Here is a 16,569-nt window from a genome sequence, read left to right as displayed (position 1 = left end):
AAGGGCCAGGCTCTGCCTACAGGACTACACTAGTTCCCAGCTCGCTAATTCACTGACGGTCATCTCATTTAATTTAAATACATGCCAGTGATGAAAAAACAAACAAACAAAAAACCCAAGACCAGAAAACCAAGGGAGGCCAGTGGGTACTGATCTCAGGAGCCAGGTGCCCGGGTGCCCTGTCAGGTCCCGACGCTGGCTTGTTACCACTTAATTTCAATTTGAGACATCTGAGACATAAGAAAGCTCTTCCGCTTTCAGAGAGCTTGCCCTTTCAGTTCGCTCTGGTTCTTAAAGATCAAAATCCAGGTGTTCCTGATGCCTGAAACCTCAGGATTTCCAAGGGCCTCATCAGCAGCCAGAGAGACCAGGTCAAAGAGAAAAACAGACACTGCTTCCAGAGCATCCTTGGAAATGTTTATCCACCTTAGTCCATTCACCCCACCCCAGAATGGCTCCTAGAAGAACCTCTTCCATTTGACCAAAATGCCATTTTATATATATTTAAATCTCTTCCTACAGAAATGCCAGACCATTGGAGTAAGGGCAGGTGTGTGCACATATATACAAACACACGGAAATTCATTGTGGCACTGATCATAATAGGAAAATAATAGGGGAAAAAATTTTTTTTGAGACAGGGTCTCGTTCTGTCACCCAGGCTAGAGTGCAGTGGTACCATCTCAGCTCACTGCAACCTCCACCTCCAGGGCTCAAGCAATCCTCCCACCTCAGCCTCCTGAGTAGCTGGGACCACAGGCACCAGCCACAATGCCCAGCTAATTTTTCTTTTTGGTTTCTTGGTTTTTGTTTCAAGAAAGGGTCTGGCTCTGTCACTCAGGATGGAGTGCAGTGGTGTGATCTCAGCTCACTGAAGCCTCAACCTCCTGGGCTCAAGCGATCCTCCTACCTCAGCCTCCCAAGTAGCTGGGACCACAGGCATGCACCACCACACCCAGCTAATTTTTGTATTTTTTTGGTAGAGACAGGGTTTTCTCATGTTGGCCAGGCTGGTCTTGAACTCCTGGGCTCAAGGGATCCTCCCACCTTGGCCTCCCAAAGTGCTGGGATTATAGGCATGAGCCACCATGCCTGGCCATTAGGGGAAAATTGAAAATAACAAAACGCCCATCGATACATCATGGTACTCCATAAAACGGATTTCTCTGCTGAATGGGGCAAATATGTAGGTAACATTTAACTTGGGTACATTTAATTGTATATAAATAATACTTCAATTAAGTTAAATTTACAATTATAAAAATAAAGATTTTTATATAAAGAAAAAACTTAAATAAGCTTTGGATTTTGTGAGCCTATTGGAGTCTCAGGAAACTACTAATAACCTCAATGTCTAACACCTGGGGACAGCCGTGGCCCTTTCACTCCATGGAATGCTACAGAGCCAGAAAGATGGACTCCCCGGCTACAGAGCAACATGGAATAATGCTCATGACGCAGTGTAAAAGGAAGGCAGACTGGGAAGCTGTCCCCATACTCTGATAACAATCACTCCCCTCTTCCTGCAGATGCACTCAAGGGCAGCAACAGAAAAGCCCCAGAACAGTTACAGTGCCTGAATCTTAGTAACAGCCCAGGTTCTCAGAATGGAGAACTCAGAATTTAAGAAGCCCCCGGCCTTAGTCTTACAGCTGCAAGGTTCCTTGGCATTCAACCAATCCATTCTCTTTCCAACGAAGAACCACCCAGAAAGCATCTGGCCATCCTCTGCTGCTTGCACACTGCCAATGACAAGAAGCTCACTACCTCCCAAGGCAAGGCAGATAGCTCTGGAGACTTGAGTGGTTTGGCATTATGTGAACAGGCTGTCACTGAGTCGTTCATATTGTCTCCTGGTTGTCCTCAGAGCCAGGGACAGAAGTTCTTAGACACTCGTAGGGTGTTGGGTGGGTAGGGGAGGCAGCTGAGGGCTGGATGAATTTTTCTATTTAAAACAAACTGGCTGTCTGGGCGTGGTGGTTCATGCCTGTAATCCCAGCACTTTGAGAAGCCGACACAGGCAGATTACTTGAGATCAGGAGTTTGAGACCATCCTGCCAACATGGTGAAACCCCGTCTCTACTAAAAATACAAAAACTAGCCAGGCATGATGGCAGGCACTTGTAATCCCAGCTACTTAGGAGGTTGAGGCAGCAGACTGGCTTGAACCCAGGAGGCAGAAGTTGCAGTGAGCTGAATCGCACCATTGCACTCCAGCCTGGGTGACACAGCATAAGTTCGCCTCAAAAAATAATAAAACAAAATAAAATAAAACAAAGTGACCCTCCACTTCTGGATATATATCCAAAAGAAATGAAGCAGGGACTCACATATTTACACACCCATGTTCATAGCAGAATTATTCACAGTAGCCATAAAGTGAAAACAAGCTAAATGTCCATTGGTGGATGAGATGAATGGATAAACAAAATGTGGCATATCCATATCTATACAATAGAATATTATTCCTTCTTAAAAAGGAATGAGGCCAGGTGCGGAGGCTCATGCCTGTAATCCCTGCACTTTGGGAGGCCAAAGCAGGCGGATCACCTGAGGTCAGGAGTTCGAGACCAGCCTGGCCAACATGGTGAAACCCTATCTCTACTAAAAATACAAAAAAATTAGCCGGGCATGGTGGTGTGTGCCTATAGTCCCAGCTACTCAGGAGGCTGAGGCAAGAGAACTGCTTGAACCCGGGAGGTGGAAGTTGCAATGAGCCGAGATTGTGCCATTGCACTCCAGCCTGGGCAACAGAGCAGGACTCCGCCTCAGAAAAAAAAAAAAAAAAAAAAAAAAGAATGAAATTTTGACATATGGTATAACATGGATGAACCCTCAGGGCATTATACTAAGTGAAATAAGCCAGACACCAAAGAACAAATATTGTTTGACTCCACTTAGACAGAGAGAGTAGCCAAACTCATAGAGAAAAGCAGTGAATTGGTGGTTACTAGGGGCTGGGGAGTTACTGTTTAGTGGGAGTTTCAGTCTGGGAAGATGAAAAAGTTCTGGAGAAGGATGGTGGTGATGGTTGCATGACAGTGCCAGTGTACTTAATGCTACACTTAAAAAAATTGTTAAAATGGTATATTTTATGTTATGCATCTTTTACCTCAATTTTTTTAAAAGGGAGGGGGCAGGGAGTTTTCAAAGAAGAGCAGGAAGAGAGGAGAAGGGTATTCCCAGCAAAGAGAATGACACGTGCAGAGCTACAGGGACACTGTATTTTCAGGGCAGCTGAAAGGGTGAGAAAAGCTGCAGAGGTCATGGAAGTGGTGGCCGATGTCCCTGTATGCCATGTCAGGGAGTCTGGACTTCACCCTGAAAGCAATGGGGAATGATTGCGAAAGAAGAGGAATGACAGCAGATTTGCATTTTAGAAATATCACTTTGATCACAAAAAGACAGGTCAGGGGGTGGTGTGTGGTATCTTTGGGGGAAGGGAGGAGAGTCAGGGGCTGTTGTCAGTAATCCAGATGAGGGCTGACAGTAAGAAGATGTTCTGGAGTTACCGTGTGCCTTAGCTGGCACTACTTCTGACAATGCCATTCATTTGAGATTAATTTTTATTAGGGTTGTATTTATTAGATCTCCATTTTAATATACATGTCTTCTAAAATAAATTACAGGCTGGGTGTGGTGGCTCACGCCTGTAATCCCAGCACTTTGGGAGGCCGAGGCTGGTGGATAACTTGAGATCAGGAGTTCGAGACCAGCCTGGCCAACATGGTGAAACCCTGTCTCTATTAAAAACACAAAAATTAGCCAGGCGTGGTGGCGCACGCCTATAATCCCAGCTACTCGGGAGGCTGAGGCAGGAGAATCACTTGAACCTGGAGGCAGAGGTTGCAGTGAACCAGAATGGTGCCACTGCACTCCAGTCTGGACAACAGAGCAAGATTTCATCTCAAAAAAATAAAGCAAAATAAAATAAAATAAAATAACATACAAACTCCTTGAAGACTAAAATAAAAGGTTAAAAGAGTAAATTTTTTAACCTATATTTCGTCACAATTTTAAAAATGCGAAACTGGCCTGGGCAAGCATGCACCTTGCCGCCCTCATGAACAACTCCGTAACTGGCTGAGCCGCCCCAGGGCTAGTCAAAACACAGCAGAGAAGAGGTCAGCTGGAAATGTCCCAAGGTACACTTATTTCCCCCATGCAGTGCCAAGAATGCAGGTCCTAATGCTGGCTCTGCCATAACTTGTAATCTGACCTCAGGCAAGTCTCTCCTCCCCTCCATGGGACTCAGTTTCCTCATCTGTAAAATGGTCTCCTGGGGCAGGAGAGTACAGTGGCTCAGAGCCCAGTCTCTATAGTTAGGCAGCCCTGGGTCTCACTGGCTTCAGCACTTCCTTGCATGTAGTCTTGAGTCATGTACTACTGTGGGGTGTTTATGGACCGGCCACTGCACACCAGCTTGGTGCTAAATATGCAGCTGTGCTAACCTCAGTCCCATTTAATCCTCACAACAGGCTAAGGGGCAGGCACCATTGTTTTCTCCACTTTACAGACAAGGGGATGGGCAAAGTGACTGCCCACAGTCACAGAGATGCGAAGAGGCAAAGCTAGGATCCGAGTCCAGTGGTCTGACCCAAAGGCCTTTCACACTCCCTAGGATGTACAAGACCCTCCTGAAATCTTTGCAGACAGCTGAGTCATCACGTGCCGGCGGCTTGCCTGGTGGCCCCATCCTCTGTGGACCCATCTTACCTCCCCATCCAAAGCAGGACCCACCTTCAGCCCAGTTCACCTTCAGCCCAGTTCCAATGCTGAGAAGCACAATCAGCAGATGAGTCACACCTGGGAGGGTACAAAACTCTTCCCCACTGACCCATGCATGCAAAAAAATACCTCCTGAAGTTGCCCAGAAACCCCACATAGAACTTGACTCCTGTGCAGCAACTCTTCACTGCAACAGGACGGTACTGGTGTCCAGCATTGCCCAGCTACACCACTTAATGTTGTGTGGCTGTGGAGAAGTCACCTTCACTCTCTGAGCCAGTTTCCTCATCTGTGAAATGGGAACAATATCAACTGCCCCAGTGGGGTCTTTGTGAGGATTAAATGGAAGGAGATATATATATACACACACACACACACACACATACTGCTCACTACTGTATGGGGCCTAGGCCACTGGCTGGACAGCTTCATGCCGTGAGTGTTGGGATAGTTATCTGTAAAATGGGCTAACGATTTCATAGGGTGGAGGAGGTGGGGAGAGCCAATGAGATGGCATGGTGAGGGGCTTGGAACAGTACCTGGCTCAGTAAATGTCAGAGGCCAGAACATCAGTAAATGTCGGAGGCCAGAACCCCAAGGGGATGGCACCGAAGGGAGGGCTGGGTCCCTTGCTGATATTATTCACTAAGTTATCTCCCAATTCTTCCCTGGACCAGCCCTGTGCCTCAGGCAGCCAAGATGTAGGGAAGGGAGGGAAGGTGTGGGCAGAAGCCTGGACCAGGAATCAGATGTTGATCCTAACTATGCGGTTCTCCACCCTTTCCCTGTGCAACCTTAGGCAAGTCAGCTATCTTCTCCAGGCCACAGTCTTCTCATCTGTAAACAGACGGTTTGAGCAGACCTATCTGCTCTCAGCATTGTAGAATGCTGTGACTCAGAGACCAGCACTTGGCTTTGCATTGTCTCCAAATGGAATTCTCCACCCACCTTTCCTTGATGTTAGCAATAATTCCCACAGGCAGCACTCACGACGTGCCAGGAGCTATGCCTCATCTCCCAACAGCATTGTGAGAAAGGCCCTGTTACTGTCAACTGCCAGATGGGGTGACCAAGGCACACAGGGCTGGCAGGCTGCCCCTCAACATCTCCACCCCCAGGCCAGCCCAGCAGGGCCTGTGCCTCACCAGGAGCAACCGATGGAAATCAGGTCCACTGTGGAAGCTCTGCCTCCCTCACCAGGAAGCAAACCCTTGTTGGCAGAGACTTGGCCCAAACCTTGAATTCTTTGGGCTGGGAGGGATTTCAGGCACCAGCTTGATTCCTCCTCCTGCACACGCACACACACACGAAAAATGGAGGCCTAGTAAGGCAAGAAGCTCTCTTGCCTCTCGGTGCTATGATCTCATTCTCAGAAAATGGCTGTGAAGTCAATCTCTAGACCCCCAGCTCTCCCCTACACCTCCTCCCCCTCTTTCTCTCTCTCTCTCTCTCACACACACACACACACACACACACACACACACACACACACCCGTCAGGGACAAAGGAAAGCGAGTCCCGACATTCAGCAGCCGCTGGAGCCCGTTCTCCCTCTCAGGGCCTCTTTGTGTGGGGCCAGAGGGGGAGGGGGCTGCCTGCATGAACCTCAGATTTAATGAGGGGAAGAGGGAAGGAGATGGGGGCTGGGGAAAGGGAAGGGAGAACGGGCCTCCCAGCCGGGGTCTTGCTGGAGCCCCTGCCCTCCGCGGCTGCAGCTACAGCACAGAGGCTGGCCTCCCCCCAGGTCCCGAACCCGCGGCCCGGCACTCCCCGCGCACACCCGAACCTCCCTCGATTCCTGCTCTCCCAACCCAGAGTTCCGCCCGGTGGTCCGTGACGACCCGCACCCGCCTCACTCGGGGGCAGCTAAGAAAGTCCGGGGCTCCCTCCCCTCCCATCCCAGTCTCCGCGCTGGGGCCCAGATGGTCCGGGGCGAGCTGGGGACGTGCCTGGGAGGCAGCGCGAGCCGGACTGAGGACGGTAACGGGACCGCAGAGAGACTGAGGGACGGACGGGCAGACGGACAGAAGGACAGTCGGACGAACGACGGACAGAGACAGGAACCAGACAAATACGAACGGCCAGGCGGAGCCCGAGCGACAGGACAGGCGGACGGGCAGGCGGCCAGAGGGGTGGGCAGGGCACTCCCAGGAGGCACGGGGCCCGGCCGACCCGCACACAGAATCAGGGCGTCCGGGACGGGGACAGACGCCACCCCGAGGACCGCCCCAAGCGGGGCGACGAGGGTCCACAGAGCCGCCCCGACCCCGGGCTCCAGGCTCAGTCTCTGCAGGTCCCGGGAGGGCGCCCGCCGAGGGCACTCCCCTCCTGCCCGCGGACACCCGAGCCGGGACCGCAGCTGCCCGGCGCCTGCCGGCCAGGACGGAGCGGGGGGACGGGGGCAGCGGGATCCGGAGGCCGAGCGAAGGTCCGGGAGGGCGAGCAGGCGGGACACCGGCCCAGAAAGACAAGTTTGCAGGAAGGAAAAAGACGAAACTACTAGGAGCACAACAGAAGAAAGTGAGGGACGCAGCAGGAACGGGCGGCGCGGGCGGGCGCCGGGGTCGGGACTCACGCAGCTGAGCAGGGAGCAGGCTCCCAGGCAGGCCCCCATGGCGGCGGCTCCGGGCTGCGGGCGCCCTGGGCTGGGCGCGGGGAGCGGACCTCGGGATCCGGGTGCCGGGCCTGGCCCCTCCCCGGCCCCGGCCCCGCCCCGGCCCCGCCCCACCTACCGAAGCCGCTCGACGCTTTCCGGCGGCGCTCGGGGCCTCTGCAGACTCACCTGGGGCAGGTGCGCCGGGAGGGACCCCAGGGGAAGGGGGCGGTCGGGGATTCCCGCGGCCACGCGAGCCGCGCAACCTGACCCAACCCTGGCCCGGGCTCGCATCCTGCTCCAAAGCGAGCGTTCGGAAATCGACTTCGGTTTGAGCCCGTGTGACCTCAGGACACTGTCACCCTTGGGAACAGGAGCCAAGAGGTGGTCACCGCTGACTCCTCAGTGCTTGGCGTAGAGCCTCTGCTCAATACGTAGATGCTGAGGTTGAATGCTGAATGACTGGATAAAGAAACTTCGGCAAGTCACTGCACCTCTCTGAGCCTCAGTTTCCCGGTCTGTAAAGTGAGGATACATACCTCACAGGGAGGTTACAACACATGGTAGGTGCTTGACAAATGTAAGCCCCCATCGTCACTGTTTTCTTCTTCTTCCTTTTTAAGAGAGAGGGTCTTGCTCTGTCACCCAGGCTGGAGTGCAGTGGTGCAATCATAGCTCACTGCAGCCTCTACCTCCTGGGCTCAAGTGATCCTCCTGCTTCAGGCTCCTGAGTAGCTGGGACTACAGGTGCATGCCACCATGCCCACCTACTGCTTCTTCTAAGACCCCAGCCTCTCACTCTAAACCCATCCTCCCTTCTCTCCATCTGTTCTTCAAACTCCACTGACTCCCAACAGCCTGCTGGGAGCTACTCACTCCCTACAGCCACCCCTGCTTGGTGGCTTATCACTCCCTAGGGAGCCCAAACTGGTCCCTAGCTAAGGAGGTCAGAAGGCGGGGAGGGGCGGCCACATTCCTGACAGATGGCTCTCCAGGGGTAGGTGTGAGAGACCCAGAAGTAGGGCTCTGTAATTAGTCTCCCTTCACCCTTAGCCCTGTCCTCAGCCACCTCTGGACAAGATAATGTTAGGGAAAGAAGGCTCTGTGCCTCGAAGCTGGCCCCAGGGCCAAAGAGCTGGTTGACTGCATCCTTGGGTGATTCACTGGGCGCCAGGCTTAGCCATTAATTGCACCAGGACTGTTCCACAAACACACCCTACACTTTCCCTCCTCCACACTTTTGCCCACACAATGCCGTCCTCTTTTTTTTTTTTTTTTTTTTTTGAGACAGGGTCTCATTCTGTCACCCAGGTGGGAACACAGTAGCCCAATCATGGCTCACTGCAGCTTCAACCTCCTGGACCCAAGTGATCCTCCCACCTCAGCCTCCCAAGTAGCTGGGACCACCAGTGTGTACTACCACACCCAGCTAATTTTTAAAAAATTTTGTGTAGAGATGAGGTCTTCTTATGTTGCCCAGGCTGATCTTGAACTCCTGGGCTTAAGCAATCCTCCTGCCTTGGCCTCCCAAAGTGCTGGTATTACAGATGTGAGGCACTGCACCTGGCAGATGCCCTCCTCTTGAAGGTCCTTCTCCTTATCCCTGTTTCTCTCCTTTGAAGCTTGCTCACATGCCATACCTCTCAGTGAAGACAGCCACCACCATCATCCCCAGCCCACTACCTGGCTCCATTAGGAATGAACATCCTCCCGATTCCCCCAATTCTCCAAACAATCTGGGCCTCCCTTATGGCCTCACAAACAACCCGAGCACATGCCCAACTTTCCCCCATGGTACAATTTGAGCCCCACAACAGCCCTGAGAAGTCGATTAATTCCCCACCCACTCATTTACAGATGAGGAAACCGAGGAACAAAGAAGTAGTGACACGCAAAATGTAAATCAAGCGTTGAATAAACGTTGACTGTGATCACTGTGGTTGTTGTTACTGTTGCTGAAGGCCACACGGCTCAGAAGAAACAGAGCTGGAAGGCCACCTGGCCTGGCTTTCACCCTGATGTCCTACTGCTTCCCTTGAAAAAGTAGAGGTGACAATATCTAGTCTTTCTATTTTTCTGTCCAGTAATATTTCAGTCCTTCCCTAACCCGAGGCCTTTAAGGGACTGTGAGCCACCCAAGAACGGTCTGCTCTCTGGCTACCCCCTCTCCTACCCAGAGCACAGTACAGGGCCTGGCACACAGTCAGGCAGTGAATGCTTGCTGGATGAATGTCTGACCTTTTACCATAAGTCCACTTTCCTCCTTCTGCTGTGACTGACAGTCTGATCCAAAAACAGCCCCTACACAGTCATCTTCTGCACAGAAATCCTTTAGACTGAAATGCCACCAAGCACTCTCAGGTGAGCCCCCCTCACACGCTCCCATCTCAGGGTCAGCTCCTCGGACACTTCTGCTCCAAGAGCTGAGTTTTTCACCCCCAACCCCTCCCTGTCCATGACCTAGAACAGTAGAAAGCACCCAAGACCCAGAGGACCAACCCCTGGGATTCTTGTTCTGCCACAGATGACCATGCCCCATGCCATCCTTGGGGGGCCGCTTCACCCCACAAGGGGTGTCCGTCCATCCCCTTCCCTGAAATAGGGAGGGTCATTCTGTTTAACCTCACAGAGCAAGTGTGAGCATCTGCAAAAACATTCTCAGAAATAAGCAGTTATCTGCAAGGAACGAGGGATTAAGATGACTGTATCTGTGAAGGGACAGCCACTCTGGCTTCAGGCTAAAATTTTCCAGAGCAAGGTAATACGCTGCCACTGTCCTGGCCTCCTGCCTGCCCAAGACCAAGGCTGGCTGGGCTCTCACATGCCCAGCATGGAGGGCATAACTCACTGTGTGGCTGGGTCCCGGTGATTCCTCCTCTCTCAGTCTCATGCTTCTCATCTGTAAAATAAAGATAAGTTTTTTTTACCCCAGCTATCTCAGGGGACTACCGAGGAGATGAAATGAGGACATAGATAAAGAGCTTCATTTCTTGGTGTCCTGGCCAGCCCATCAGCATTTACTCCCAGATTTGAACCTCCTGCATGGGGCCAGAGTAGCTCTGTCTCTTGCACCCCCCAAAGCACAGTCACAGTCAGCAGCTATGTGATACTGGCAAGTCACCCAACCACCACTCTGAGCCTCACTGGAGGGTTGGAATTCAGGATTCAGCTTCTCCACCCAATGCCATGTAAACCATGTCCCTTGAAATAAACATGAAAGGGTCATTTGGTCCATTGCCCTGTGCCCATCACCCAGCCCAGACAGATGCTCAACTCCAGTTCCCAAAGGAAGCAGGCTCTGATTTCTTGGACCACCCACCCCAAGGTTCTCTAATCTGATCTCACTGGGCCTGAGTTTTCAAATCTGCAACATAGGAATGAACTCCTGCCCCGACCCCAGTGCCCCCAGTCCATTCTCACCCCATCCCCTCTTACCATCCTTCCATCCATGAGGACTCAGATGTGTGCCGGCTTTGAGCCTCCTATCCCTTGGGCTTCGCTGTCTGTACTGGCCTCTATTTCCTGCTTCTGACCCATTTACAGAGCAGGGCTGAGGCCATCCCTTATGAATATGCATATAGGATAATGAGAGCTTGGGATTGGGGGAGCATCTGGGGAGAAGTATTCACATAGGCACCATCCACTCTGCTCTCCCCATAAACACCCCCCAACCAAGGCTGTCCTTCTTCACAAAGCATGCGTGGGATTTCGGAGCAAAAGCTAAAGTAACAATAATCATATTCACAGCAAGCATTTCTAAGAGCTTACAACATGCCAGGCACTCTGCTGAGATTACCTCCTTTAAGATGCATTTAAGGTAGGAACTATTGCCCCCATTTAGCAAATAAGGAAATCGATGCTCCAAGAAGTTAGGTAACTTGTACATAAATCATATGGGGAACATGCACAGTGATCACGTGCAGAGCCAGGGTGGAACCCAGGTTTTCTCAGGAGAACTGGAATTCCAAAGCTGGCGCTCTAAGCCCCTGCTGCCCAGATGTTCAGGGCCAAGCCAGGAGCCCTAAGCGGTCATGGGGCCACATCTGGATCTCACGTGCCAGCAGATGAGCCCACAGTGGTCTTAGGTGATTTTGTGAAAGGACCTAGGTCCTGGCAGGGACTCTATCTGGAAGGTATGGAGACAGGCAGACACGATGTGTGTTTACACGTGTGCAGGCACACAGTGATGCAAGCTTGAGCATGTACACACACAGGGTGTTCTGCGTGCATGGATGTAACTGTGTGGGGTGGGGGTACCCCTGTGGCTGCCCAGTGTATGTGCCTCTGTGCTGCTCTGGGGACGTTTTTCCTATCAACACTTAGAGAGAGCCACAGTGGGGCCGGGCGCGGTGGCTCACGCTTGTAATCCCAGCACTTTGGGAGGCCGAGGCGGGTGGATCACGAGGTCAGGAGATCGAAACCACAGTGAAACCCCGTCTCTACTAAAAATACAAAAAATTAGCCCGGCGTGGTGGCGGGCGCCTGTAGTCCCAGCCACTCGGAGAGGCTGAGGCAGGAGAATGGCGTGAACCCGGGAGGCGGAGCTTGCAGTGAGCCGAGATAGCGCCACTGCACTCCAGCCTGGGTGACAGAGCGAGACTCCGTCTCCAAAAAAAAAAGAGAGAGCCACAGTGGGCCAGGAGCTGGGAATGCAGTGTGGATAGGGCAGACACAGTCCCAGCCTGCGTGGAGTGGATGGTCTGTGGGATTTGCTTCCCATACACAGTAACACTCTGGAAGGAATCCGTTTTCTTTGTGGGAAGCAACTAGAGGTTGAGAGAGAAGACGGGTAAGAGTGAAAAAGGTAGGACATCTGAGGTAGGTAGCTCAAGGGAGCCTCTGGCACTTGCCAGAAAAGTGTGGAGGAGAGAGCCAGGGCCTGGCACCGGCTCCACGGAGTCACAGGTCTGAGGATTCCCAGACATTCCTTACAGATGTCCAGGGTCTTCTGTGAGTGCATATGTGGGCAGTGCATGTGTGTTGGGGAGGGGCAGATGTCCAGGGTCTTCTGTGAGTGCACATGTGGGCAGTGCGTGTGTGTTGGGGAGGGGGGGTGTTTAGGTATATGTGCACAGATGAGCGTGTGTGGTTATGTGAATATGTGCATGGAATGTACATGTATAAATGTGGGGACATGGGTAAGTCATATATGGTGTGTACACATGTGGGGTTTACCTGTAGAGGTAGGTGTGTGCCTGTGTGTGTGGCAGGGCCTGTTGCTGCAAAGGAGAGAAGAGAGTGCCATTTGGCCCAGGTCTCACATTCAGAAGCCTCAAAAATGCATCCAAAAATGAGATGGAATGAAAGGAGGGAGGGAGGGATGGATGGCTAGGTAGATGGATAGGCAGAGGGCTGGCTGTGCAGAGAAATGGATAGAGGGTTGGACAGAGGAATGGATATGTGATAAAGCAGATACTGCAAAATGTTCATTGTAGCCTCCAGATGCTGAGTATATGGGTGCTCACTGTACCATTATTTCAACCCATCTGGATGCTTGATACTTTTCATAATACAATGAGCACACAAAGTGGGCTGGATGTCTAGCCCTGGAGAATCATGGATGAGATGGGAAGAACAGAATGCTCTTCATGCCATTTGAAACTTACATCCCATCGCTGGACCACACAGCAATGTGAAATCACATTTTTTATAGTTCTCGTTATGATCTTGTGAGTCCCTTAGTTGCACTGCATTGGATGTGTGTGCGTGCATTTGTGTGTTAAAAAACATTAATTTGTTAAATAAGAACATACCACAATTGCGAACATCCTATTTAGGTCTTTCTCCATCTTTAAATTACCAAGAGCCTTAAAAGACAGAAGTGGTCCGGCTCAGCTGGACGCGGTGGCTCGCGCCTATAATCCCGGCACTTTGGGAGACCAAGGCGGGCAGAACACCTGAGGTCGGGAGTTTGAGACCAGCCTGACCAACATGGAGAAACCCCACCTCTACTAAAAATTACAAAATTAGCCGGGCATGGTGGTGCATGCCTGTAATCCCAGCTACTCGGGAGGCTGAGGCGGGAGAATCACTTGAACCCGGGAGGTGGAGGTTGCAGTGAGCTGACATCAGACCATTGCACTCCAGCCTGGGCAACAAGAGCGAAACTCCATCTCAAAAAAAAAAAGAGAGAAGTGGCCTGGTTCTTTCTGTCTGTGAGCTCCTGCTATGCAGGGTGTGTGTATGGGTTTGCATGTATGTGCACGTGTCAGGGATGTGAGCACGCGGGGGAAGGTCAGGCTGACACCCATGTGAGTGCCCACACAGAGAGCTCAGCCTCCTCCAAGCCCCGCTGGGGCCAGCACCACTCCGAGGTGAGGAGGATGTCTTCGGACTGAGGAAGGGCAGCCACCAGCCCCAGGGCAGCATAGGGGACCAGAAACTCTGTCATCTAAGGCTTGGACACGCTCAGGCCAAGCGGCGTCCTCCGGCTAGCAGCCAGAGTGTGGGAGGCTGTTTCCTGGAGGAGGATGGGGCAAAGGCAGGATGTCCACAGCCCTCCTGGGCCCAGTGGCTCCTCTCTTCCTCCCCATACATTTATATCTCCTGTCGGGACCATTCATCCTCCCCTGCTCAGTGCCTGTGGGCCCAAGCGGTCAGTACCCCATCATTGAACAGATGGAGAAATGGAGGCCTGGAGAGAATGCAGCCACTCAGGCCACACAACAAGTCAGCCCAGAGCCAGCCTGAGATCTAGCCTGGGTTCTAATCTCTGCGCCTACTGCCTGCCATCTCCGCATCTCCCTCCTTCAGTGATTTGTCCACCAGCCAAGGCCTGCATGGGTCCTACAGAATGGGCTCCAGGCCCAGCAGACCCAGCAGGGGAGGCCCCAGAGTGCCCTCCTGCCTAGGGAGGTCACATACAAAATCCAGGAAGACAGGTGGGCACCAGAAACAGCAGGCGGCTGAGATGCAGGGCCTGGCTCAGCCACCAACCCTGTTAGAATGACCCTAGACAGCTCCCTGCCGCTTTCTGGGCCTCAGTTTCTCCATCTGTAAAATAAATGGGTTGAGGCCGGGAGCAGTGGCTCACACCTGAAGTCCCAGCACTTTGGGAGGCCTAGGTAGGCAGATCACTTGAGCTCAGGAGTTCGAGACTAGCCTGGGCAACATGGCAAGATCCCCATCTCTACTAAAAATACAAAGAAATAGCCAGGCATGGTGGTGCACACCTGTGGTCTCGGCTGCTCGGGAGGCGGAGGTGGGAGGATCGCTTGAGCCTGGGGAGTAAAGGTTGCCGTGAGCCAAGATTGCACCACTGCACTCCAGCCTGGGCATGGAGTGAGACCCTATCTCAAAAAAAATACATAAATTAAAATAAATAGGTTGAACTACTAACAGTGGCTTTCAAATAATGTTTTGAAGCAGAATCCCTAAGTAGCTACAAGAGGAGCTCTCCTGGCCCATGTGGGGAAGGCAGGTGGATCTCGGCCCCTCACCCACTCTCCACTAGGAAGCTGGCCAAAGAATGTCCCACCGAATCACAGAAGCAGTGGACAAGAAACCAGCCTTCAGCACATAACCAGGGCCCAATTCCAGCTGGGCCATTTACCAACTGCATAGACCTAGGCAAGGCTCTCCAAGCCTCAGCTCGCTCATCTGTAAAATGGGGGCAACGATACCAACCTCCTACAGCTGTGTGACAATTAACTGAGATAATTCATGCCCAGTGTTTGGTATGTGGTGAACATATTAAAACTTGAAGCAACCGTGACTGTTATTACTAGTTAGCCCTCAGATGAGAACCAGCATGAACTTGCTGGCTTCACCATGAGTTGTATCTCTTGTGCCAGACCCCAAAGCCAATGCATTTTGGCAGCTGCTGTCCCAAATTCCTCAGCTCCGCCTACCTCTGCAGCTGCCCCAGAACAGCTGGGCATGCAGGGGCTGCTGCAAGGCCAGGCCTGGGCCGTGGGGAGGGCAAGCGCAGGGCTCCCTGTAATCAGGCCAGGCCTCAGAGCAAAGCTCGTTTCATCTGGACAACCAAGCCCCTGGCAGGCCATCATTAACTCCCCAACCCTTGCTCAGCACCCAACCCTGACCCAGCTGCTGAAGCCTCAGAGAGAAGGCAGCAGGTGTTTAGCCAAAGCCTTTCATTCCTAGGATCCCTCCCCAGGGTCTCCCAGGACCACTGGGCTCAGGGAAGGTTCTGGTGACATAAGCAGGAAGGAAAGTCTTTCTGAAGCCAGGATCTCCACTCACCCTACAGGAAACAGTCCACCCTGAGGGACAACGGAGACCTGGCATTGAGACTCCTACAACCTCAAGGTTGAAGAAAGCTCTAAAGCCATCTCATGTATATACATGCAATGCAATACTATTCAGCCTTAAAAAGACAAGAAGTTCTGACGCGTGCTGCAACATGGCTGAACTTTGAGGATATTATGCTAAGTAAATAAGCCAGACACAAAAGGACAAAAACTGTATGATTTCACTTATACAAGGTACCCAGAGTACTCTAATTTGTAGAGACAGAACGTACAATGGTAATTGCCAGGGACTGGGAAGAGAGCAGAACGGAGAGTTATTAAAAAAACACAAGATGGGCCAGGTGTGGTGGTTCATGCCTGAATCCCCACTACTCAGGAGGCTGAGGCAGGAGAATTGCTTGAACCCAAGAGGCAGAGGTTGCAGTGAGTTGAGATCTCGCCATTGCACTCCAGCCTGGGCAACAAGAGTGAAACTCCGTCTCAAAAAAAAAAAAAAAAGACGAAAGACAAGCATTGGCTGAGTGCAGTGGTTCATGCCTGTAACCCCAGCACTTTGAGAGGCTGAGGCAGGAGGACTGCTTGAGCCCAGGAGTTCAAGACCAGCCTGGACAACGTGGCGAGGCCTCCATCTCTACAAAACATTTAAATGTTTTTTTTTTTTTTGAGACGGAGTTTTGCTCTTGTTGCCCAGGCTGGAGTGCAATGGCACGATCTCAGCTCACTGCAACCTCCACCTCCCAGGTTCAAGCGATTCTCCTGCCTCAGCTTCCCGAGTGGCTGGGATTACAAGCACCCGCCATCATGCCCAGTCAATTTTTGTATTTTTAGTAGAGACAGGGTTTCACCATGTTGGCCAGGCTGGTCTCGAACTCCTGACCTGAGGCGATCTGCCCGCTTCAGCCTCCCAAAGTGCTGGGATTACAGGCATGAGTCACCACACCCAGCCTCATAAAAAGTAATTTTTTAACTTTTTGTAAGTGTTTATACTTTTTACAAGTGTTGGTGAGGATGTAGAGAAAAGAGAACACTTGTACACTT

General features: G+C 51.9%; 1 protein-coding gene across 3 annotated transcripts in view; it reads right to left on the bottom strand.

Annotated features, from left to right (window-relative positions):
• SERINC2 (serine incorporator 2) overlaps positions 1 to 16,569 on the bottom strand; it is a 55,120-nt gene that overhangs the window by 13,179 nt on the left and 25,372 nt on the right. The window contains exons 1-2 of one of the 3 annotated variants that reach the window (XM_032160026.2): positions 10,757 to 10,831; positions 10,170 to 10,220 (exon numbers count right to left, since the gene is read on the bottom strand). In XM_032160026.2, the coding sequence (XP_032015917.1) occupies positions 10,170 to 10,220; positions 10,757 to 10,771 (66 nt within the window). In that variant the 5' untranslated portion in view covers positions 10,772 to 10,831. Of the gene's footprint in view, positions 1 to 7,303; positions 7,396 to 10,169; positions 10,221 to 10,756; positions 10,832 to 16,569 lie in introns of those variants that run through there. The other 2 variants (XM_058443253.1, XM_032160029.2) reach the window with 2 other exon arrangements.

Source organism: Hylobates moloch, unplaced genomic scaffold (genome assembly GCF_009828535.3).
Source record: "Hylobates moloch isolate HMO894 unplaced genomic scaffold, HMol_V3 SCAFFOLD_8, whole genome shotgun sequence".
In the NCBI taxonomy this organism is placed as follows: Eukaryota; Metazoa; Chordata; class Mammalia; order Primates; family Hylobatidae; genus Hylobates; species Hylobates moloch.
This window is presented reverse-complemented; position numbering and strand designations above follow the sequence as displayed.